This window comes from Pogoniulus pusillus, chromosome 4 (assembly GCF_015220805.1).
Source record: "Pogoniulus pusillus isolate bPogPus1 chromosome 4, bPogPus1.pri, whole genome shotgun sequence".
Classification (NCBI taxonomy): Eukaryota; Metazoa; Chordata; class Aves; order Piciformes; family Lybiidae; genus Pogoniulus; species Pogoniulus pusillus.
Window position 1 is genome coordinate 40,104,410 of NC_087267.1, and position 23,868 is coordinate 40,128,277.

The 23,868-nt window shown below is 46.8% G+C and overlaps 1 protein-coding gene across 4 annotated transcripts in view; it reads right to left on the reverse strand.

The window, feature by feature from the left end:
* CAMK1D (calcium/calmodulin dependent protein kinase ID) overlaps positions 1 to 23,868 on the reverse strand; it is a 278,957-nt gene that overhangs the window by 202,189 nt on the left and 52,900 nt on the right. Inside the window, exon 1 of one of the 4 annotated variants that reach the window (XM_064142640.1) lies at positions 365 to 681. The exons of the other annotated variants lie outside the window; for them this stretch is intronic. Within the exon in view, the coding sequence (XP_063998710.1) occupies positions 365 to 456 (92 nt within the window). The 5' untranslated portion in view covers positions 457 to 681. Of the gene's footprint in view, positions 1 to 364; positions 682 to 23,868 lie in introns of those variants that run through there. 4 annotated transcript variants of the gene reach the window in all.

Consider the following 23,868-nt stretch of genomic DNA (forward strand, 5'->3'; position numbering starts at 1 on the left):
CAACTGCCCCATCAGAAACTAAATAATAAACCCAATCATGAGTTTGTTCCACATTAGTTATTTCTGATAAAGGAAAGGTCATTTTCCAGGAAAATATTTGGGCTGACTTGTTACATGCATCTTCTGTCATGTTTCTTTTTGGCAAACGATCAGTGAGCTCATTAATTTCTGTATCTCAGTTTCCATTTCCAAGCACCACGAAACAGAAAGAACCAGATGCTCTTGCCCAAAAGTAAACACAAAAGAGAATGATAATTACAAAGGGTGCCTTTCTAAATTGAGTCAGATACAACAGGGCACAAAAGGCCACCTTAAAACTGAATGCTCTTAAAACAAAAGTTGAAGACCTCCTTACGCCACCAACCTTCCCAAGGCCTTGAAGTCTCTCTTCGCTCCCCTCAGGTTGCAGGTTCCTCCCCACCTGGCTGGAAGATCAGTGGGTGAGAATCGCCACATGACCGCACGGCGCTGGGGAGTTCTCTGGCGATATCCCTGATCCAGGCTCCAGGAAGACTGCAGGCTTCGCTAGGATGAGGGTTAACGCTGCCTATCGGGCCCTCTGCTCCTGCCAGCAGCGAGTCTCCGACAACCACCCGCAGCTCTGCTCTCCTTGCTCGTGCAGGAGGCCGCCCGCGCAGCCCGAGCCCCGCCGCAGCCCGGGGCCCGCCCGCCCCTCAGCCCCTCCGCCCCTCAGCCCCTCCGCCCCTCAGCCGAGCTTCTGTCCGCCACCTGGCAGGGGCAGGGCGCGGGGGCCTCCTGCTCCTGCCTCTCAACTTCCAGTGCACTACAGCTGCTGTGGAGGGCTAATCAGGGAGGCGCGGGAAGCCGGGGAGGGGGCTTTTCTACCTCCCTGAAGCAGGCACCTGTGTCCACTCCTTTCCTTTCCTTAAGGCCGCTTCCTTCTGCACAGTGCTAGGTAGCATGAGGCTCCTCTGACTCCCGGTGTCCCTCAGAGGCTGAAGAGTGTTAACTCCACCAGCTATTTCCATTTCACTTTCCCGAATGCCGCCTAGCCCTTCTCCCTGTTGCTTAAGCTCTGCCCCCACTCAGAGCACGTCGCTCACCTGTTCGCAGTGCATACAGGTGGTTTTTGCACTATCCTCTGGTGCTACCACTAAGCTCAGACGCTGCCTGCAATCAGGGGTCTGGAGAGCTGCCTCTCTGCGATCTGCGTCACGGCTTCAGTCTGTGCAGGTTGCCTGACTTTCTACCCGCGCTGTGGCCGGGATGAGGAGCAGGGTCTCCTGCCGAGGGCAGACCCTAATGCCTCGCACGCCCCTCTGCCGGTGCTGCGCTGCCGAGAGCAGGCTGCCGGCGCTACCGCTTCACAGCGCAGCCGCGGGCAGCTCCCCGACGCTGTTCGAGGCCCGGGGGTACCCAGGCAGCGCCTGCCCCTCTGTTACGCTTCTGCAGAGCACGCCAGAGCAGGAGGGCCTGCCCTCTCTCCTGTTTCATCTCGGCCCCCCGCTTCGGCTAAAGCTTAAGTTTAAGCTTAAGCTTACCTGCTTAACTAAACTTAGAGCCAACATAAGCGCCTTCCAGCTAGAGCTCTGCAGAGTTGCCGATGCTGCCTCTTCAAATAGTGTGTCCTGGTATAGGCGATCCTGCTCTGGCAGGGGGGTTGGACTAGCTGATCTTCCGAGGTCCCTTCCAGCCCCTAACATTCGGTGATTCTGTGATACACTCTGCTTCGAGTAAGTAGTGAAGCTACTGAGAGTTAGGAAATCAATGAGTGGCTACAGAATTGCTGTCAAGCTGGGCTTCAGGCACGGTCTAGTAAACAAAAGCCTAAAAATAAGGGTGCAGAGAGAAATTTTCCCAGGAAATTACACATTTGTAAGCAAATGGAGGGGGAGGGAGGGTGCAAAGAGATACTTGTAACTTAGAAGAGATTACATTTAAGATTTTTTCACCTATTAGGAAACCATCTACGCCTGGATCAGTATCCAGTTCAATAACTGAGACACGTAACTGTCTGTGCTGAACCTCTGGGCTACCTGCCATTGCCTTGGCTCGCATCTGCACACTCATCTACAGATGTTTAGGACGGTGGAGAACTCTGCTCTCAAGAAAAGCCAACGTGAATGGAACTTGCTGCCAAGAGAAAAGTTCAAAATGTAACTAATGCTTCTTGCTCTGACACCCGCTTAAAGTTTCCTTTAGCTTTATTTTACAGAACCAGTGGTTCCACTGAGGGGCTTCAGTGTTTTTGAGAAGAACCTGTGTATATGCTATTGCAGGAGAAAAAGGTTTTGTTCCTGTGTATATGCTATTGCAGGAGAAAATGGTTTTGTTCCTGTGTATATGCTATTGCAGGAGAAAATGGTTTTGTTCCTGTGTATATGCTATTGCAGGAGAAAAAGGTTTTGTTCCTGTGTATATGCTATTGCAGGAGAAAATGGTTTTGTTCCTGTGTATATGCTATTGCAGGAGAAAAAAATTTTTTTTTGTTTATTTGTTTTGTTTTGTTTTGTTTTTTAAACAACATCTCCTATCACTATCATCAGTTTGGTAAAGCTTTTTGACTAAGCTGAGAGTTTAGATGTCCCAGAATTGTGCCCACGTGTTCCTAAGTTCTCTGGTGCCACAGTAAAGTGGTTCCACTGGGTTTGTGACCATGTATCTCCTCCACAAGAGCAATCCATGCATTTTTGGTACATAGACACAAACCAAAAATTATCTCAGGGTCCCTCTGGCAAATAGCAGCCACTTTCTTAATCTCTAGATCGCAGAGTGTGCAGGAGATTTACTGCTTCCAGCTCTGCTTCTTTGCCCAGCTTTGTATACATCTCAACAGCAGGACGATGACATTGCCAAAAAGAGCCAAGTCAAAGCATGAAGTTTTTCAGTGTGTTTGGAAAGAGAGGAGATCTGATAAACTGCAGCAATAGATCCCATGCTTTCAACTGACATCCTGGGAAAATGCTATATGCAGTAGCCATGGCTCCAGAAAATATGTTTTGCAGTAGATACAGGTCATGAGCTGGATGGTGCATTTGTTGGGAACCAGTGCAAAGGGCAGAAGCAGAGGCAAAATATTCACAGACTCACACTGCTAAGTAGGAAACCTGCTGGTCAGTATCTCTAGTGTGCACTAGCTAGGTCCTTCTGCAGTGAAAATCATGCAAAGGTGTTAAAGAATTTTTTCATTATGAATGTTGACAGAAGCTACTAAACTGCAGCCACAGTTTACAGTAGAGAGTATCAAGTTTTGTACCAAGTTTTCCACTTCTGGCACTACCAAGTGTCCATGGCTCTCAGTTTGATATATGCACAACCAAGTACACAACCATTAACTGCACAAGTCCACCCTTTTGCAGTGAAACATGCAAAGGTGCTAAAGTCTTTTCATTATGAATGTTGGCAGAAGCTCCTAAAGTGCAGCGATAGTGTACAGCAGAGTCTCAAGTTGTGCACCAAGCTTTCCACTTTTGACATTGCCAAGTGTACATAGCTCTCAGTTCACCATATGAACAACCAAGTATACTACCATAAAGTGCCCAAGTCCACCCTGGCAAACCATCACACCAGGGATCAGAAAAGAACCATCAGAGCATTTTTGTCAGCAGCTGAAGGGGAGCTATGCTAAAAGTGGTTCCAGTTTCCACACCAGCATTTCAGAAGGCATGAGGTAGGGTAACAACCTCTTCTGTGTCCTTTATTTTCTCCTCCAAAAAGAAAAAACTTTTAGTCTATGCTTTATTTGATGGAAGAGATCTGTTTCTGTCTTCAAACTCCTTGTCTGCTGCCAGACTTGCAGCTCTGGTCTTCAATAAACTACTATTCTACAGGCAAATTGAAGAACAAAAAGGCTACCAAACAAACAATAAAAATGCTGATGGAGAAAACATTCTAATAAATAACATTAGACTGGCCCTAAATTCAGAACTGGTGTCTCCTCAGCCTATAAAAAGTCCATTACCATGTGCTCCTTTCTAAGATGTGAGGCATGCAGTGTAACCCTTTCCATGACAAGATAAACAAGTAGGCTTCAGAAAGCATCTGTTTTAAATCCAAGCATTTCTACAAAGCATATTTTTCTGAAGGCTGAAAAAGGGAATTCTCACACTTCTAAGACATCTTTATCTTGACCCAAACAAGTTATACAGGCCTTTAAATAGTAGCAATGGATAGTTTTCTTTCAAATAAAAAAGATTGACCTTGTGTAAGTAGACATTTGCTTTGCTCACCTGTGAGAAGGGCAATTACATGATGCTTAAATGCACTGTAATGGAACTTGAAAGGGAATCAGGACTCAACTAATTTATTAGTTCCTCAGCTGTCCTTCTAGTAACTACACACACAGATATTGGACATGCAGTAAGCTGATGTTGTCCTCACAAAGCTTTAATTTCAGCTTTGCTTTTTCACATGATCAAAAAAAATTATTCCAAGTACACTCTTAGCAGTACCATTTCCAAAAAACTTATCAGAGCACCAGAGAGAACCAGGACAAGCCACTAACAAACTCAAACTAACTTACACCTTGCCTGACATTCCCATGGAGTTCTAACCCTCCAGCCATCCCTACAGCAGGGGCATTTTCCTAGGGCAGAGTGCAGGGCAGGTCACACGGGCACTGATAGAAGCTATGATGTAGTACAGAAGTAGCTGCAGCCTGCCAAAATAAGAATGAAAAAGCTGTCCAGGCACAGTATTGCTTTTAAAAAGTGTCAAGAACACTTAATGGAAGGGATCAAAGACACAAAAAAAAAGCTAACAGGGTAAATTGTTCACAAGCCACAACCCTAGTTTCATTGCCTGATCTTTGTTTTGGCATATCCCAGGGACATCTATTTAGGGATAGATTTTACTTAAAGCTTCTGCAATGTTGAGTATGGAAGAAACAAGAAGAAAAGATTTCTTATGGGCATGTACTTATTTAGAAATCTGGAGGAAGTGAGCAGCTCCCAAGCTTCTGTTGTTTGCTTTTGATTTCTTTTGATTCTTTTAACTAAAGAAATACAACAAACATAATTTAATTGGCTTTTTTTTAAATTGTTGTGGTTTTTCTGGGTTTTTTTTTTTGTTTGTTTGGTTGGTTTTGGGTTTGTTTGGGTTTTTTTGTGTGTGGGGGGGGTGTTTTGCTTTCAAGCAAGCAGAAAAAGCAAATCACAAAACTATGAAACACTGAAAATGTAAGCAAAGGGGTTTTAGCCCAGAGGAGGTGGCGACAGGTGAAAACCACACCAAAGAGGCTGTATCTCAGCCTTATGCCTCTGTGTCCCTGGGCTACCTGAGCAATGCTAGGGAAGGACTCTTCAATGAGTGTGCAGCAGCCACTGCTATTTACTGGTGGCACCCACAGCCTATTATGGGGACATCTCACCCGTCCTCAGATTACCAGCCAATGAGAAGGGTACTGAGGCCATGCAGAAAACATCTTTTAGAGATGCTCTGAAGTTGCCATCCCTTATAAATCATGTGCTTCAAGACCTGTAGTCACTGGGGTCAAGGATAGCTGATGACATCAACACTTGTCCCCAGCCAGTGCAGTCTCCATGAAAAGATCACCAACTTAGCAAGGCTGTGCTGTCACATTGCAGCTATGCTCTTGGTCTTCCATTCCAAATTATCTATTTATTTGTAGTTCCTCGTCAGGCTGACCCTAAAGCTCTTCTTTCTTTGGGGACATTGAACCCAACAGATACTAGGCTATGTTGAGTCTCCAAACCATGAACAGCCTCCACAAACTTGAAAACATCATAGCCCCCTGACTTAAACCCAGATCCTTCAGTTACTTATGAACATAGAATGATTTGAGTGGTCATCTAGTGCAACTCCCCTGCAGTAAGCAGGGACATCCTCCATTAGATCAGGTTGCTCAGAGCCTTATCCATCATGACCTTGAATATCTCCAAGGATGGGGCCTCAATTACTTCTCTGGGCAATCTGCACCAGTGTTCCATCACCCTCATAGTAAAGAACTTGTTCCTAATACCCAATCTACTCTTTTCTACTGTCACACATGTCACATGTGGCCTTATCACGTTGAGTGGAAGTGTTTTTCCAAGCCAGACTCACTCCCAGTGACCATTTTGAAGATCAAGGCAGCCACAAGTCAGAAGGAGTCAGAGCCATACATTGTGTGCTTCACATATACTCTAACGCAGAATTATGTAGCATCATTATGTTCTGTAACAATGAAGTCCATTGTTGTGGTTGAGCTGAAAGTATGCTTAATGGTGCAATTACATCTGAAAAAGTGATCCCATGACTAATTGCATCCACAGGACAGCAAGCAGCAGAAAGCTTCACAGTGTAATATTAACAATTAATTACATGTCTGTTAGTTTTCCTTCTTATTCAAGCACAACAGTGTAAAATACTACTGGCAAGTTCCATATCAACTTGTGCCTTCTACAGTGCCAGGATTATCACCAACGAGCCCATAAACAGCAAAGTCTTCTGAAAAACTGCCAATGCCAACTGACCTTCATGCTGTGCAGAAGTGATTCTGTTTCACCCCAAATTATTAGATACACAGCACTGTTGAGATCTGAAGACTATGATCAACCATCATGGTGCAACACAAGCAAGTTTTCAGGTGACCAATGGGGTCTTCAGCCATACTCCATATGTGTCCTGAATGTTCAGCTTCCCCATTTGCCATGTTATCTGTCTCAGGTCACTTGAAATCATAGGGTGAATTCAAGGTGAAGCTCTTGACAAATGCTTGCTCAGGATCAACTGACAGTGTTATATTGGCTACCAATCACTCCAGGCAACAGTTGTAAGAGGATGATTTTGGCTGGTCAGCTAGAGTCACATCACAGACCATGTTATGTAAATCCAGCTTTTGTCAAGCATCCACACTAACTTCCCATCACTTCAAAACCAGTAACAGGAGAGATTGGCTGAAATCTACCTCTCTCTGCCAACCTTTCCCATCCCTCATCACTCACTAACTCAGGACAGACAGGGATTTGGCTTTAGCCTACCCAGAAGCCATCTCCTCCACCCTATCACTGAAAAATACAGAACTACCCAAAACATGGGTCTGAAGCCAAGGAAGTGTTAAAGCAGTTTTCAAATCCATTTGTCTCACTGCCTGAAATGGAGTTCATTACTAAAGTGCTATAACACCCAGAGATTTATGGTCAATGGGCTCACTCCATCCCAGACAGAGGGAGAACGATTAACACCACCCTGTTCCCTGATCCTACTCCCCTCTGCTTGTGGCTGTCCCCTCCATTCCCTTTCTTTATCCTCCTATTATAGCAATAGTAAAGAGCAACCAGAAATTGTCTTTTTCCAGACAGCCTTTAAGGGAGCAGACAGTCTCTCTAAGATGGACACTTGCTGTCTCCAGCTCCTGCCCCAGGCTCCTCATGTTCACCTCCACAGGCAGAGATCTGCAGCCATTAAACTGAGATCTGCTGGATTACACCAGGGAATGCATTCCACTTTGCCAGCATGATTCTAGCCAAGTTCATAAAATTGGGAATCTTTAATGCCTAGCAGAATGACTGAGTAGTTTTCTATCAGACCTTTGATAGTCAGCTCCACCTCCCACCAAAATGACAAGCTCCATTTAATGTCTACAGCTTCCTCTCTCCTCGGTGTGGTGCAGCTGAAATAACTCCCTGCCATGTATCAAGGGCTCCAGACCTGGATGCAGGACTCCAGGTGAGGTCTCACCTCTCAGTCTGCTGGATACATATGCTCCCAATGCCAAATACATTTTTGAAGCTTAACTCTTTGGTGCCCACACTGTGTTTTGAGGTTTTGAAATACAGCACATTTCAAAACTCTGGAAAGAAAGCATCATGGTAAATGCTTTTGCTTTTTGAAAACATCAGCTAGGAAGCAGCAACAGGAGATCATAGAAGGAGACATAAGGCAGGTAGACAAGAACATACATGCCAAATATTTTTGAGCCCTCAGCTGAGGATAAACAGATGGTTTAACACCAAGGTGAACCAACTGGATTTCCAAAATGGGAAAATTCAGCCTGTGGATATTGATTTCCAGGCAAGCCTGGTTCACTCCATTCCCTAGTGCTTAGTTGCCTTTGAATGTCTTTAAGAGTCTGCCCAGAAACCGTCTACTTCCTTCAGTGATGTTTTAACCACAGGTTAATCCTTTACTCTGAGAACAAATCAGCAAAACACTGACTCCAAAGAGATGCTCTGGGCTTCTTTGAGGGCCTCCCTCATTTTGCCTCCAATATTGTTTTCCTGGACACATTTTAACAAGGACATAGCAGGACACAGAAGGTGGCATTTCCAGCAAAAAGGAATCTTCCACCTTTGGTATAGGGAGCTCTGAACTACTTTAAAAACTGGGGTAAATTTACATCATGTCTCTCCTCCATGCCAAGCTCCAAGGTCTGTGTGCACTGAGCTGCATCCATAAGAGGCAGGAAAGTGGGTGTGGGCCCAAGTGTTAGGGGAGCAGTTGACAGGTCTTGCCAGGCTTGGTGGTGGGGAATGGAAAGACTGTGTAGCTCTACTGGCGGTATCAATAAACTGCTGTGACATTAAGCATCACACTAGTGTTAAGGGTGGCAGCTGGAAGCCAGCTCAATGGCTAGGGCTCAAGAAGAAGTGATCAAAACATGCCAGAAAATGCAGGATCCTTCAGCTATGTGCAGTTTCCAAGGAAGCAAAACCCACCAGATCTGGGCATATTGGATAGCCAGTAAAAACACATCACCTATGGCCTCAGCTTGTATTTGTAGCTGCCATCTGCCTCTGAGACACCCACATCTACCCTAACCTAGACAGCACTGTCCATACTGTGAGCTAAGCTTCATAGCACAAGGCAGGCGAAACAAGGAGAAATAAAAGCTTATTCACCTCCTGAGTTTTGAGCCTTCAGATGGATTTGTTACTAAACACAAAGCAGTTTTGGTTGGGAGGAATCCCTGGCAGTCTCTAGTCTACCCCATCACACAAAGGACATCCAACTAGATCACAGTATCACACAGTATCACAGTATCATCAGGGTTGGAACAGACCTCACAGATCATCAAGTCCAACCCTTTACCACAGAGCTCAAGGCTAGACCATGGCACCAAGTGCCACATCCAATCCTGCCTTGAACAGCCCCAGGGACGGCGACTCCACCACCTCCCCGGGCAGCCCATTCCAGTGCCCAATGACTCTCTCAGTGAAGAACTTTCTCCTCACCTCCAGCCTAAATCTCCCCTGGCGCAGCCTGAGGCTGTGTCCTCTCGTTCTGGCGCTGGCCACCTGAGAGAAGAGAGCAACCTCCCCCTGGCCACAACCACCCCTCAGGTAGTTGTAGACAGCAATAAGGTCACCCCTGAGCCTCCTCTTCTCCAGGCTAACCAATCCCAGCTCCCTCAGCCTCTCCTCGTAGGGCTGTGCTCAAGGCCTCTCCCCAGCGTCGTCGCCCTTCTCTGGACACACTCAAGCATCTCAATGTCCTTCCTAAACTGGGGGACCCAGAACTGAACACAGCACTCAAGGTGTGGTCTAACCAGTGCAGAGTACAGGGGCAGAATGACCTCCCTGCTCCTGCTGACCACACCATTCCTGATGCAGGCCAGGATGCCACTGGCTGTCTTGGCCACCTGGGCACACTGCTGGCTCATGTTCAGGCAGGTATCAATCAGCACCCCCAGATCTCTCTCTGTCTGGCTGCTCTCCAGCCACTCCGACCCCAGCCTGTATCTCTGCATGGGGTTGTTGTGGCCAAAGTGCAGCACCCTGCACTTGGAGCTATTGAATGCCATCCCAGTGGACTCTGCCCATCTGTCCAGGCAGTCAAGGTCCCGCTGCAGAGCCATGCAGCTCAGGACCACATGCAGCCACCTTTTGAATGTTATCAAGGTAGACATCTCCTAGACACACTGGGCAACCTCCACTAGCATTTAACCACATTCACAGACAAACAGTTTGTTCTGGAATTTCCCACACAACTTGTGACTGTTTCTTTCAGTCCTGACACCACCCAAACTCTGGGCAGAGCTGAGCCCTTCCTTCTCTACACCCTCCCATTGCTTAGAGACAGCAAAAAAAAAAAGTCTTCCTTGAGTCATCTCTTCTCCAGGATCAACAAAAGCAGTCTCCCAACTTCTCCTGGTGCACCATATGCTTCAACCACACTCTACCTTAGTGGTCTTTGAGTTAATCAATGTTTTAGGCAAAGACAGATATTTGAGGAGCCAAAAAAAACCCTGCACAACCTAAGTATTTTGGGAGTCCAAAACAGTGCTTTTCCCTATGGCAATTCTAGAGCATAGATGTACCCACAGAAGTCGGGGACTTCACTCCTTGGGGACGTAAGGCTCAGATGCAGTAACCAGCTGCATGTGTTCACTTCTCTTCCCACAACAGGAAGTGAAACCAGTTGGAAAAATCCTGAAGCCACCACACAGTTGACAGTGCAAGTCACTGAACTATGGTAACACATCCACTTCTGGTCACAAGCCATACACTGCACCATTGTTTCATCCTAACACAGCACTAGGTCTCTTAAACAAGGACCAGTCTGGGCAGATCTTCCCCAAATGCCACCTTTTTTTCTTTTCTTCTTTCCTGCAACCTTCAATCTATCAATGCCCCTTCTCCAGGATCTACAACTGATATTAATACCAAGTTACAGTAACTGCATGCCAGACAACTGTAAAAGTACAATCAGAAAGACAATCTCCTCTGCTTAGAAAGGAAGAGCTTGGGGGAAGCAGCTTGCAGCTGTGGAACCTTCTTCACTCACTAATGCAGAACACATACTGCCTGGTTAGACTTTCCATGCAAGTTCACATCAAGCATTAGGGATGTCAGGACTTGCTGGGTCAGAGGACATGATAGAAGTTCACGGTGTTGCTCTCCATGCTCTAATGCATTTTCATTTGCAGCACAAATGACAAAGGGACACCATTATTTGGAATGAATAATTTTAAGAGCATGCTTAGCACTAGGCAATGATTTGGAGATATCAGTTGTTTTAATGCTGTGAGCATGACAGAGTGGTCACTGTTCATATAAGGATAAAGAAGGGTGAGCCAACAGCATGTAATTACAGCAGCAGGGCTAGGTTTTTCTCTTGATGAAAAGCTCCAAAGTAATTCCACAATGTGCTCAGCTGTTTCTTAATGATTAGAAAATACAACATGAGAATAATTCACAACATCCACTTACTCTTTTATGTGGGAGCACTAATGTGTCGGAGCATTCATTTCTTTTTTCTTCCCTCCATTTTTCAGCTATAACCATGTCTAAACAGGCAGAATGGAGGCATTGAGAACACTGAGGGAGTACCTGGCTTAAAAGTTATACTGAGTTAATAAAAGGATTTTTTTTTAATCTTGAAAAGGTTTTTTAAAACCAGAAGCTAATATTCATTCTAGAAATGGTCACCAAACTGCAAAAACTTGATGGGTGGAGCATTGCTGGATAAGGAATTGACTGGATGGTTGCATGCAGAGAGTGCACAATGTCTACTTGGAGACCAGTGCCAAGTGGCATCCCTCAGGGGTCAGTGCTGGGACCAGAGCTGTGTAACATCTTTGTCAGTGATATGGACAGAGGAATCAAGTGCACCTTCAGCAAGTCTGCAGGTGGCACCAAGCTGTGTGGCACAGTTGACTTGCAAGAGGGCAGGAATGCCATTCAGAGAGATCTGGACAGGCTGGAGAGGTGGGCCCAGGCCAACCTCATGACATTCAACAAGGCCAAGTGTAAGATCCTGCACCTGGCTCAGCACAATCACAAGCACAAATCCAGGCTGGGTGGTGAATGGCTGAGAGCAGCCCTGAGGAAAAGGACCTAAAGTCTGGGTTGATGAAAAGCTCAACATGAGCCAGCAGTGTGCACATGCAGCCCAGGCAGCAACTGTGTCCTGGGCTGCATCAAGAGAAGTGTGGCCAGCAGGGCAAGGGAGGGGATTCTCCCCTTTACTCTGCTCTTGTCAGACCCCACCTGGAGTACTGTGTGCAGTTCTGGAGCCCCCAACACAAGAAGGACATGGAACTGTTAGAGTGAGTCTAGAGGAGGGCCACAAAGATGCTCGGGGGGCTGGAGCAGCTCTGCTATGAGGACAGGCTACACGAGTTGGCGCTCTTTGGCCTGGAGAAGAGAAGGCTTCAAGGAGACCTTACAGTGGCCTTCCAGTATCTGAAGGGGGCCTACAGGAAGGCTGGGGAGGGACTATTGACAAGGTCTTGTAATGACAGGACAAGGGGTAATGGGATTAAACTGGAAAGGGGGAGATTTAAACTAGGTTTTAGGAAGAAGTTCTTTACAGTGAAGGTGGTGAAACACTGGGACAAGTTGCCCAGGGAAGTTGTGGATGTTCCCTTCCTGGAGGTGTTCAAGGCCAGGTCAGATGAGGCCTTGAGCAATCTGTTCTAGTGGGAGGTGTCCCTGCCTATGTCAGGAGGTTGAAACTGGACAATCTTGGAGGTCTCTTCCAACCTAAACCATTCTATGATTCTATGAATACGTTTCACCTGATTTTGCCACTTTCAGACATGGCTCAGGTCCTTGATTCTGAGACCACAGATAAAAATCAAAGTAGGGCTGTCTCTAGGACGTGTTGCATTTGCAAAGGAGGAGGAATATGTTCTTTATTTTTTATTTTGTTATTATTTTCTTTGGATAACTGTCTGGACAGCCTCCACTGGGATGGTTATTAACGTTCAGTTTCCTTGCTAAATGTGTTCCACTCAGCCCAGCTCTCCTCCAAAGCTACTACAAATGGATTTAATTCAGACCATGACACTGAGCTGTGCATAACGAGCCAAAGACTTTAGTGCACAGAAGTTTTACAAAGTCCACAAGGCTTAGTTCAATAGCACACTGGTTCCTGGAGGAAAGCTACTTAAAAATGGGCTACACTCAAGGACTTGTTTCTACCCCCTTGCTCTCTCATCCACACTGGTCTAGTGATGGTGAAAACTGCTATTACTCCCTACTAGAAAGATTTGGCTCTCTCATGAGGTAGTGTTTACAGTGTTAGTTCTGCCTTAGGTCATCCAGCAAAGTGTACATGAAATAGACATTTGTGCATCCTGTGTAATCTACATAATTGATCTTTATTTTTCTTTGCCTGGGATTGTTTCGGTCCATTCCTTGGTTTGGTTTTGCATCCTGTGCTAGTTTGAAGCAGGCTAGAATGTTTTGGTGAGAGAAAGTAGATCATTGGCTGTGAGGTTGAGGATGAGGTGATCCTGGAGCAGGCAGAAGCATCACCAGCTGGGAGGGCAACTCAGTTGCCCCCTCGCATCAGAACAAGTACCCAGAAGAAAAAGAGGAGGGTAATTGTTATTGGTGATTCCCTTCTGCAGGGAACAGAGGGCCCCATATGCCGGCCAGACCCCTTCCACAGGGAGGTCTGCTGCCTCCCTGGAGCCCAGGTCAGGGATGTTACCAGGAGGCTGCCTACTGTAGTGCAGCCCTCTGATTACTATCCCTTATTAGTTATACAGGCAGGGAATGATGAGATTAATAACAGAGGGCTAAAAGCTATCAAAAGGGACTTTAAGACACTGGGGAAAGCAGTTGAGGGAGCAGGGGCACAGGTAATCTTTTCATCTATACCCTTAGTCACAGGCTGGAATACAGAGAAGAATAAGAAAGCATATTTGATGAACAAGTGGCTCAGAGGTTGGTGCATCCAACATAACTTTGGATTCTTTGATATTGGGGAACTTCATCTTGCCACAGGTCTGCAATCAGCAGATGGGACACAACTATCACAGAAGGGGAGAAGGACCCTGGCACATGAGCTGGCTGGGCTTGTTGAGAGGGCTTTAAACTAGAATGGAAGGGGGAGGGGGTTAAACATGACAGCACCAGAGATAAATCAAAGGGAATTGAGGAAGGTAGGCTAGAGCTAGGAGTAAAAGCAGCAGCCCAGCTGAAGTGCATGTACACTAATGCACGCAGTATGGGTAACAAACAAGAGGAGCTGGAAGCTCTGGTGCTGGAGGGAAACTATGATATTGTCGCCATCACTGAAACATGGTGGGATGGCTCACATGATTGGTGTGCTGTAATCAATGGCTACAGACTCTTCAGGAGAGACAGGCAAGGGAGAAAGGGCGGGGGAGTGGCTCTGTATATTAGGGATGCTCTGGATGTCATGGAGGTAGAAATCAGGGATGATCAAGTTGAGTCATTATGGGTGAGACTTAAGGCGAAGGCCAACAAGGCTGATATCCTGGTTGGAGTCTGTTACAGACCACCCAACCAGGAAGAAGAGGTTGATTTATTACTCTTTAAGCAACTGGAGGCTGCCTCAAGATCACCTGCCCTTGTTCTGGTGGGCGACTTTAACCTACCAGACATCTGCTGGGACTTAAACACTGCAGAGAAGAAGCAGTCTAGAAGGTTTCTGCAATGTGTGGAAGACAATTTCCTATCCCAGCTGTTACGTGAGCCTACCAGGGGGGCAGCCCTGCTTGACCTGCTGCTCACAAATAGAGAGGGGCTGGTAGGGGATGTGGTGGTTGGAGGCTGCCTGGGGTCCAGTGACCATGAAATTATAGAGTTTTCAATACATGGAGAAACCAGGAGGGGCATCAACAGAACCTCCACACTGGACTTCCGAAGGGCAGACTTCAGCCTATTTAAGGAACTAATTCAGAAAGTTCCTTGGGAAATAGCCCTTAGAAACAAAGGGGTCCAGGAAGGTTGGACCTGCTTCAAGAAAGAACTCCTGAAGGCACAGGAGCAGGCAGTGCCACTGAGCCGGAAGATGAGCCGACGAGGGAGGCAGCCAGGCTGGATGGGCAGGGAGCTGCTGAAGGAATTAAAGATTAAAAAGAGAGTGTATCACCTTTGGAAAAGAGGGGAGGTGTCCCAGGAGAAGTTCAAGGAGGTTGCTAGGTCTTGTAGAGGAAAAATTAGAGAGGCAAAAGCCCACTTGGAGCTCAGGCTGGCCACAGCTGCCAAGGAAAATAAAAAGTGTTTCTTTAAATATATGAATAGCAAGAGAAGGGCCAAGGACAACCTCCAGTCCTTGTTAGATAGAGAGGGGAATAGAGTGACAAAGGATGAGGAAAAGGCAGAGGTGCTTAACACCTTCTTTGCCTCAATCTTCACTAGTGGGACAGGTTGTCTCCAGGACAGCTGGACTCCTGAAGTGGTGGATGGAGTCAGGGACCAGTACAGTCCCCCTCTAATCCATGAGGAAGCAGTAAGGGATCTGCTAAGTCACTTGGATCCTCACAAGTCCATGGGACCGGATGGGATCCACCCTAGGGTGCTGAGAGAGCTGGCAGCTGAGCTGGCCAAGCCACTCTCCATCATTTATCAGCAGTCCTGGCTCACTGGAGAGGTCCCTGAAGACTGGAAGCTGGCCAATGTGATTCCCATACACAAGAAGGGTCATAAGGAGGAGCCAGAAAACTACAGACCTGTGAGCCTGACCTCAGTGCCAGGCAAGGTCATGGAACAGGTCATCTTGGGTGCCATCACAAAGCACCTACAGGATAGCCAAGGGATCAGGCCCAGCCAGCATGGGTTTAGGAAGGGCAGGTCCTGCCTCACCAACCTGATCTCCTTTTATGATCAGGTTACCCGCCTGGTGAATGTGGGGAAGGCTGTGGATGTAGTCTACTTGGACTTCAGCAAAGCCTTTGACACTGTCTGCCACAAGAAGCTCCTAGCCAAGCTGGCAGCTCATGGTTTGGACAGATTCACTCTGTGCTGGATCAAGAACTGGCTGGATGGCAGAGCTCAGAGAGTGGTGGTGAATGGTGCCACGTCCAGTTGGCAGCCAGTCACAAGTGGTGTTCCCCAAGGATCAGTGCTGGGCCCAGTCCTGTTCAATATCTTTATTGATGATCTGGACGAGGGCATTGAGTCCAGCATCAGTAAGTTTGCAGATGACACCAAGCTAGGAGCAGGTGTTGATCTGTTGGAAGGTAGGAGAGCCCTGCAGAGGGACCTGGACAGGCTGGATGGGTGGGCAGAGGCCAATGAGATGAGATTTAACAAGGCCAAGTGCAGGGTTCTGCACTTTGGCCACAATAACCCCAAGCAGCGCTATAGGCTGGGGACTGAGTGGCTGGAGAGCAGCCAGGAGGAAAGGGACCTGGGGGTACAGATAGATAGTAAGCTGAAGATGAGCCAGCAGTGTGCCCAGGTGGCCAAGAGAGCCAATGGCATCCTGGCCTGCATCAGGAACAGTGTGGCCAGCAGGACAAGGGAGGTTATTCTTCCCCTGTACTCAGCACTGGTCAGGCCACACCTTGAGTACTGTGTCCAGTTCTGGGCCCCTCAATTCAAGAAAGATGTTGAGGTACTGGAACATGTCCAGAGAAGGGCAACAAAGCTGGTGAGGGGCCTGGAACACAAATCCTATGAGGAGAGGTTGAGAGAACTGGGCCTGTTTAGCCTGGAGAAGAGGAGGCTCAGGGGTGATCTTATTACTGTCTACAACTACCTGAAGGGACATTGTAGCCAGGTGGGGGTTGGCCTCTTCTCCCAGTTAACCAGCAATAGAACAAGGGGACACAGTCTCAAGTTGTGCCAGGGTAGGTATAGGCTGGATGTTAGGAAGAAGTTTTTCACAGAGAGAGTGATTTCCCATTGGAATGGGCTGCCCAGGGAGGTGGTGGAGGCACCGTCCCTGGGGGTCTTCAAGAAAAGACTGGATGAGGCACTTAGTGCCATGGTCTAGTTGACTGGCTAGGGCTGGGTGATAGGTTGGACTGGATGATCTTTGAGGTCTCTTCCAACCTGGTTGATTCTATGATTCTATGATTCTATGATTCTATGAAAGGAAAGCATTGGTGATGTCTCCTTCCCTCACAGTCTCGCTGAGAGGTATGGGAACAAGAAAGTAAACATTAGATAACACTTTTTGCCATTTTTCTCACTCTGCTTCTGGCTCGAACTGAGCCACAGCTCCCTAACCTCACTGCCACTAACCTTGCTTCTTAACCTCTTGGCTGAACCTCTCTTCTTTGTTTGGACTGGGGTAAGGTTGAGAGGGGCAGGGGGAAGGTGCAGGGGTGGTTGAGAGCCCCTCCTGGGGACTCAGGTTTCTGGGAGGGGAGCTGTGTTTCTGTATCACTTTTAACTTGTATATTTCTGTCTATAACTGTATATATTGTAAATATCTGCTTGTATATTGTGCTAGCTGTAAATAAATAGCTTCATTTATATTCCCAGAGCCTGTCTGAGTTAGCTGGGGTACCTTCTAAAGTGTGGGGGGGGTAGATAACACCCAAACCACCACACATCCTTTCCTAAGAAAGAAAGGCTTGATGCTTTTTATTTCCCTCCTGTGGTTTCCAGTCTGTAGGAAATGTGTGACACAGGGCTAATCCGTTCCTAGGTTCCCATTAAAAAATCTGTGGATGCTCTGAGCATCCCATGTAGGGATGGAAAAGTCCCATCCCCATTTTGGCTAATGTAAAGCTATTGAGTTTTACTAGATGATTTTTTTTCTGGTTTACAAGATAGGTCATCATCAAGCCCTATATAGAATCATAGAATCAACCAGGTTGGAAGAGACCTCCAAGATCATCCAGTCCAACCTATCACCCTGCCCTATCCAATCAACTAGACCATGGCACCAAGTGCCTCATCCAGTCTTTTCTTGAAGACCCCCAGGGACGGTGCCTCCACCACCTCCCTGGGCAGCCCATTCCAATGGGAAATCACTCTCTCTGTGAAGAACTTCTTCCTAATATCCAGCCTATACCTACCCTGGCACAACTTGAGACTGTGTCCCCTTGTTCTATTGCTGGTTGCCTGTGGCCAAGAGAGCCAGTGGCATCCTGGCCTGCATCAGGAGTGGTGTGGTCAGCAGGAGCAGGGAGGTCATTCTGCCCCTGTACTCTGCACTGGTCAGACCACACCTCGAGTACTGCGTTCAGTTCTGGGCCCCCCAGTTTAGGAAGGACACTGAGATGCTTGAGCGTGTCCAGAGAAGGGCGACGAGGCTGGAGAGAGGCCTTGAGCACAAGCCCTACGAGGAGAGGCTTAGGGAGCTGGGGTTGTTTAGCCTGGAGAAGAGGAGGCTCAGGGGTGACCTTATTGCTGTCTACAACTACCTGAAGGGTGGTTGTGGCCAGGAGGAGGTTGCTCTCTTCTCTCAGGTGGCCAGCTCCAGAACAAGAGGACACAGCCTCAGGCTGCGCCAGGGGAAATTTCGGCTCGAGGTGAGGAGAAAGTTCTTCACTGAGAGAGTCATTGGGCACTGGAATGGGCTGCCTGGGGAGGTGGTGGAGTCGTCGTCCCTGGGGCAGTTCAAGGCAAGGTTGGATGTGGCACTTGGTGCCATGGTCTAGCCTTGGGCACTGTGGTAAAGGGTTGGACTTGATGATCTGTGAGGTCTCTTCCAACCTTGGTGATACTGTGATACTGTGATACTGTGAGAAGAGGCCACCCCCCACCTGGCTACAATGCCCCTTCAGGTAGCTGTAGACAGTAATAAGATCACCCCTGAGCCTCCTCTTCTCCAGGCTAAACAGGCCCAGTTCCCTCAACCTCTCCTCATAGGATTTGTGCTCCAGGCCCCTCACCAGCTTTGTTGCCCTTCTCTGGACATATTCCAGCACCTCAACAAATAAGCTCTAATCCTCAGTTAATAAAGACTAAGAGTCCACAGATTTATAGGTGGCTGGGTGCATGCTCCACTAATTCTGGCTCTGGCAATCAGTTTGCTTCTGCAAGCTGTGATCCCTGCGATACCGTCACAGCTCATAAATACAAGATGCGAGACTCCTTGTTGACCCACACGTTGTGATGTGTTGCCAGTGCTCCATGCCACTGCTTCTCTTCATTACTTTGATGTATATTTCTCATTATTTCATATGCAACACAAAAATTAAACTGAAGCCGAGGCAGCAGGGAAATCAATCTTCTCCAGAGAATCATTTTAGTCAAAAAATTCAATAAATCTTTAATCCTTTCAGACTCTATATTAAAAAAAGAAAAATGTGGCAAGAATGCACTTAAAGAGAAGGCAGAAAAAACACATTCCAAATGGCCAGCATCTGCAATAATATTCTTCTTAATCCATTTAGTCAAGTGTTTTTGGGAAGACAGATGATGTTTAAATGTTCTTTCTTGATAATTTCTTGTGTGCTTTCCATTTTCTGGAGATAATTAGTCATTGTAACAGGAGCATTTAGACTTTTAAACACACATTTGTTCACTTAAAAAATAATTCAGTCAGGCTGGTAATGTGATAACCCTTCTCTGATTAATTAAATTTTCAGTGTGAGGTATTCCATGTAAGTTCATCCAGAGACATGGTATAACACCAAGCAGTCTTGCAGCTAATGGGCCCCATCCTCTTTAACATCTTCATAGATGATCTGGATGAGGGCATGGAGTCAGTCATCAGCAAGTTTGCAGTTGACACTAAGCTGGGAGCAGATGTGATTGAGTTGGAGGGCAGAAGGGCTCTGCAGCGGGACCTTGACCGCCTGCACAGATGGGCAGAGTCCAATGGGATGGGGTTCAATAGCTCCAAGTGCAGGGTGCTGCACTTTGGCCACAACAACCCCATGCAGAGATACAGGCTGGGGTCAGAGTGGCTGGAGAGCAGCCAGACAGAGAGGGATCTGAGGGTGCTGATTGATACCCACCTGAACATGAGCCAGCAGTGTGCCCAGGTGGCCAAGAGAGCCAGTGGCATCCTGGCCTGCATCAGGAATGGTGTGGTCATCAGGAGCAGGGAGGTCATTCTGCCCCTGGACTCTGCACTGGTTAGACCACACCTCCAGTACTGTGTCCAGTTCTGGGCCCCTCAGTTTAGGAGGGACATTGAGATGCTTGAGCGTGTCCAGAGAAGGGCGACGAGGCTGGAGAGAGGCCTTGAGCACAGCCCTACGAGGAGAGGCTGAGGGAGCTGGGATTGGTTAGCCTGGAGAAGAGGAGGCTCAGGGGTGACCTTATTGCTGTCTACAACTACCTGAGGGGTGGTTGTGGCCAGGAGGAGGTTGCTCTCTTCTCTCAGGTGGCCAGCACCAGAACAAGAGGACACAGCCTCAAGCTATGCCAGGGGAGATTTAGGCTGGAGGTGAGGAGAAAGTTCTTCCCTGAGAGAGTCATTGGACACTGGAATGGGCTGCCCGGGGAGGTGGTGGAGTCGCCGTCCCTGGAGCTGTTCAAGGCAAGGTTGGACGTGGCACTTGGTGCCATGGTCTAGCCTTGAGCTCTGTGGTAAAGGGTTGGACTTGATGGTCTGTGAGGTCTCTTCCAACCCTGATGATACTGTGATACTGTGATAATGCTGGGTTGTTGCAGATTTAAATGTTGATTCTTGAGCCTGCCACACTGTGATTCTTAAGCTAAAATTTTCAACTCTGTTTAATGAGAAACCCCACTGTCAGCCCTACTGCCCACACAAACACCAGCTATCAACATGTCCTGCTACAGGAAGGCATTTGACAATCCCAATCCTTTTTAAAGAGCCAGGAGTGAAACAAAGACAGCATCTAAGCTGATCAAGAATAGAGACAATATCAGACAATATTCCCCTGCGTAATCCAAAAGTTAAGTCAGGAACTCCTGAGGATTCATTTGGAGGGAAGGCAACTCATTGGCTGACAGCAGAACTTGGGGTACTTCACTTCTACCCACCAACAGAAGCCTGAGTGTCCGTGAGATTAAGCTAAGTAGTGGTTTTAAGAGAAACCATCACGTCTTCAAGATGATGAGCCCTGAGCATGTTGACCCAATGGCAGCTGTGAAACACATCTACTGTCTGCAGACCAATGACCTATCTCACCCCCTGAGATCACCTTGTACTCAACAGATCAAAAGGCACCTATATAACCCATGCTAACACCCCTTGTTGGGGAGGAAGTCCCAACCACTCGGATCTTGCTGCCTCTGATCTTCCCCGAAAGGGAACTCAAGATGACTAGTTCTCACCCATGCTGGGGCAGATGAGTCTCATCCTAAGTCTCTAGAAGTTCCTAGGCCATCACAGTAGGGCCAAGGCTAACAGAAAAACGTTAGATTAGGGAGCTGTAACATCTCCTTTTGCAGCCTCACACCCCTCAGAGAGGAAATAAAAGTTATTTGTACGAGCAGATTTCAGTGGGATGCAACGGGTGCAAGGGGAAAGAGTAATATTGAAAAACCTACCTGTTGCTTTAGATTCCTGAATATCCACAGTCACATAACCTCAGTATTTCTGTGCACATCTGCATGACTGCCACCAAGCTAGCATCAAAGCTTCCCAAAGGATACAGGCATGTGTTTTTATCTTATTTTTCCACAGGGAATTGAGGCTGATCAGCTATACCCATGTCAGTAAGACAAAGGGGTGGCATGAATCAGGCTGTGGACCATTCCCAGGGAACAGTCTGGATGACCATTTTCCCATCATTTGCATCATTCACAGTACCTTTCATGGAAACTTTGCAGCTAGGAGAGACTCTTATCTTTCCTGGTAAAGCTTGCACATTTTTAAGAGCCCACTTAGGGCAATATGTGGGTATTTTCTCTTCTTTCACCTTGACAGCTGCAAACTATTGCCCTCATTCCTGTTCCATTCATCTCACTGGGAACTCTTAGATTAAGTAACTCTTAGATAAGAGTGGGAAATTAGTCATCATAAACACATGAGCCCTGTGAAGAGCTCCAACTTTCAAACAGAAAAACAGCTTTTGCTGCAGTGCTCATGCTGTAATGAACTCCACATCCACAACTCCTGATGAGATTGCTGTCTTTCGTAAGGTAAAAAGCTGCCAATCAGTAAATAAAGAGATTCTCCCCGAAAAAAATACTTCCTCTTCATAAAGTCTAAATAATTATTTTTTACTTGTAAGATGTCTGGGAGGTGCCTTTAAAAAATAGATCATTTGTATGTATGCATTTACCATGATTTTGGTAAATCACTGTTTTATTATGCGCATAGTCCTGTTGGTTTCAGCAGGCATTTGGCAGAGTCTCATCCTGATGAACCACTCAGCAACAGGGACCTGAATTTGCAGATTATCTGGTGTTGCATCAAGGCCCAGAGTGTTTGGAAACTAAATTGGCTTCACATCTTCCTAACCTCAGCATTCACTGCACAAAATTGTTTTCTAGCTGGAATCATAAGCTCTTATGAAAAGACTTTGCACCTACCATCGGAGCGCTTCAGAGAGATTAATTCATTCAAGCTCGTAACACTCCTGTGAGATAAGTGATATTGTGATCCCAATTCTATTGGTACAGAAATAGAGGTGATGAAGAGTCATGCTTTTGGGACACAGGAATCCAGAGAATCATGGCAAGAAACAGCAATAAAGCTAACACCTTCTACTGCCTAATCTATGCCTTCAACTTTATTGAAGTCTATCCTCTTTAGATGATGCAGCCAAAGGGAAGAAGATGAGCTTCATTATAACCTCCTGCCTCTTTCACACACTGGAGCCACAGAACCACAGCTTGACTTTGTACCCACACAATATGCAAAACTCCCAATTGCTCAGCCCTCAGTGCTTATGTACCAACACTGAAGCGTGACTCCTGCCAACTACAACTGGCATGTTATTGTTGTCAATCATCTGTACATGCCTCTGGTTCCCAGGAACTATCTGGAGTATTTTATTTATATAAAGAATCACACTGCAAGTGCCCCCTTTTTGCTGTGGCTGGCCATTGTCAGACTGGATGTGAGGAAGACGTTCTTCACCATGAGAGTGGTGAGACCCTGGAATGGGTTGCCCAGGGAGGTGGTTGAGTTCTCATCCCTGGAGGTGTTTAAGGCCAGGCTGGATGAGGCTCTGGCCAGCCTGATCTAGGGTAGGGTATCCTTGCCTATGGCAGGGGGGTTGGAACTAGATGATCCTTGTGGTCCCTTCCAACCCTGACTGATTCTGTGATTTCTCTGATCTTCTCTGCCTATACTTTATTTTTTTCCATTAACCAATCAGATCAGACCTCCCATTTCCCTATCCAATAAAAATAGTTTCTTCCTTCTGCAAACAAATGCTTCTATTACAAGGTCTATGAAAAAAAAAAAAGAACAGGTTGTGAAACACCAAGGAGGGATCATGCTGCAACATAATCTGCTGCTGAAATCATGTCTTACCTGTGCTCAGGCAACAGGGTACAGGAACACCGCTCAGAGATCTTGGCTGTTTAGCTCAAATAGCAAGAAATGGTACAAGTTTGTCTTAGAATTGCTACTGCAATCCCTGGGGTCAACCAATCCTTACCCTAACACCTCAGCTACATCTCTGCTGTGAAAAAATATCCACCTGCTTTGACATTAGAAGCCAAATGTTGACTACATTCGTTCAGCATACGACCTGTTCTACAGGAGATCCAAGCGAGGTCTGAAGCAGGGCTAGTGTGGTTCCCTGCTTCCAGCCATGCAAGACACAAAGGTACCTCAAATTAATTTGCTCCAGATGCAATTTCTCTACATCACCTTGAGTGGGTGCTCAACATTGCAAACCCTCCTGGAAGCTGTAAGCCAACCAGTCTGGAGTGCTGGTGAGACTGGCCTTGTGACTCTTGGGTCTGTGGCACAGACAAGCATTTAAAGCTTACAAATTATGAGGGCTTGAAGCCCTTATGAGTGCTTTACACTGAAGACCATGCTCCTTTGTGACCCCACAAAAGATGGTATCATCTCTGGAGTGCTAAAGAACCAGCCTTCCTAAAGGTGTGAAACACAATATGAGAAATTTCTCTGTGCAGGTGAGAAATGTTCTGTTCACCTTTCAAACAGAACCCTGTGCCTGCAGCACAGACTTACAATCTAAGGATATGGTTCCCTCTCAGTGTGGTTGTGCTGTGCCAAAAAGGACTTTTGCCGACTGAAAGCAGCTCATGGGAACACACACAGAAAAAAAACAATAAAAGGAGAAATTTGGTGCATGTGCCCCAGTGAAGAGATGTGCATAATCAATAACCTCTTCACCTCAGGTCTTGGTGGGTTTGTGGTTGATGCCTTCCCCTATTATATAAAAATGGGTGTCACTGGTTT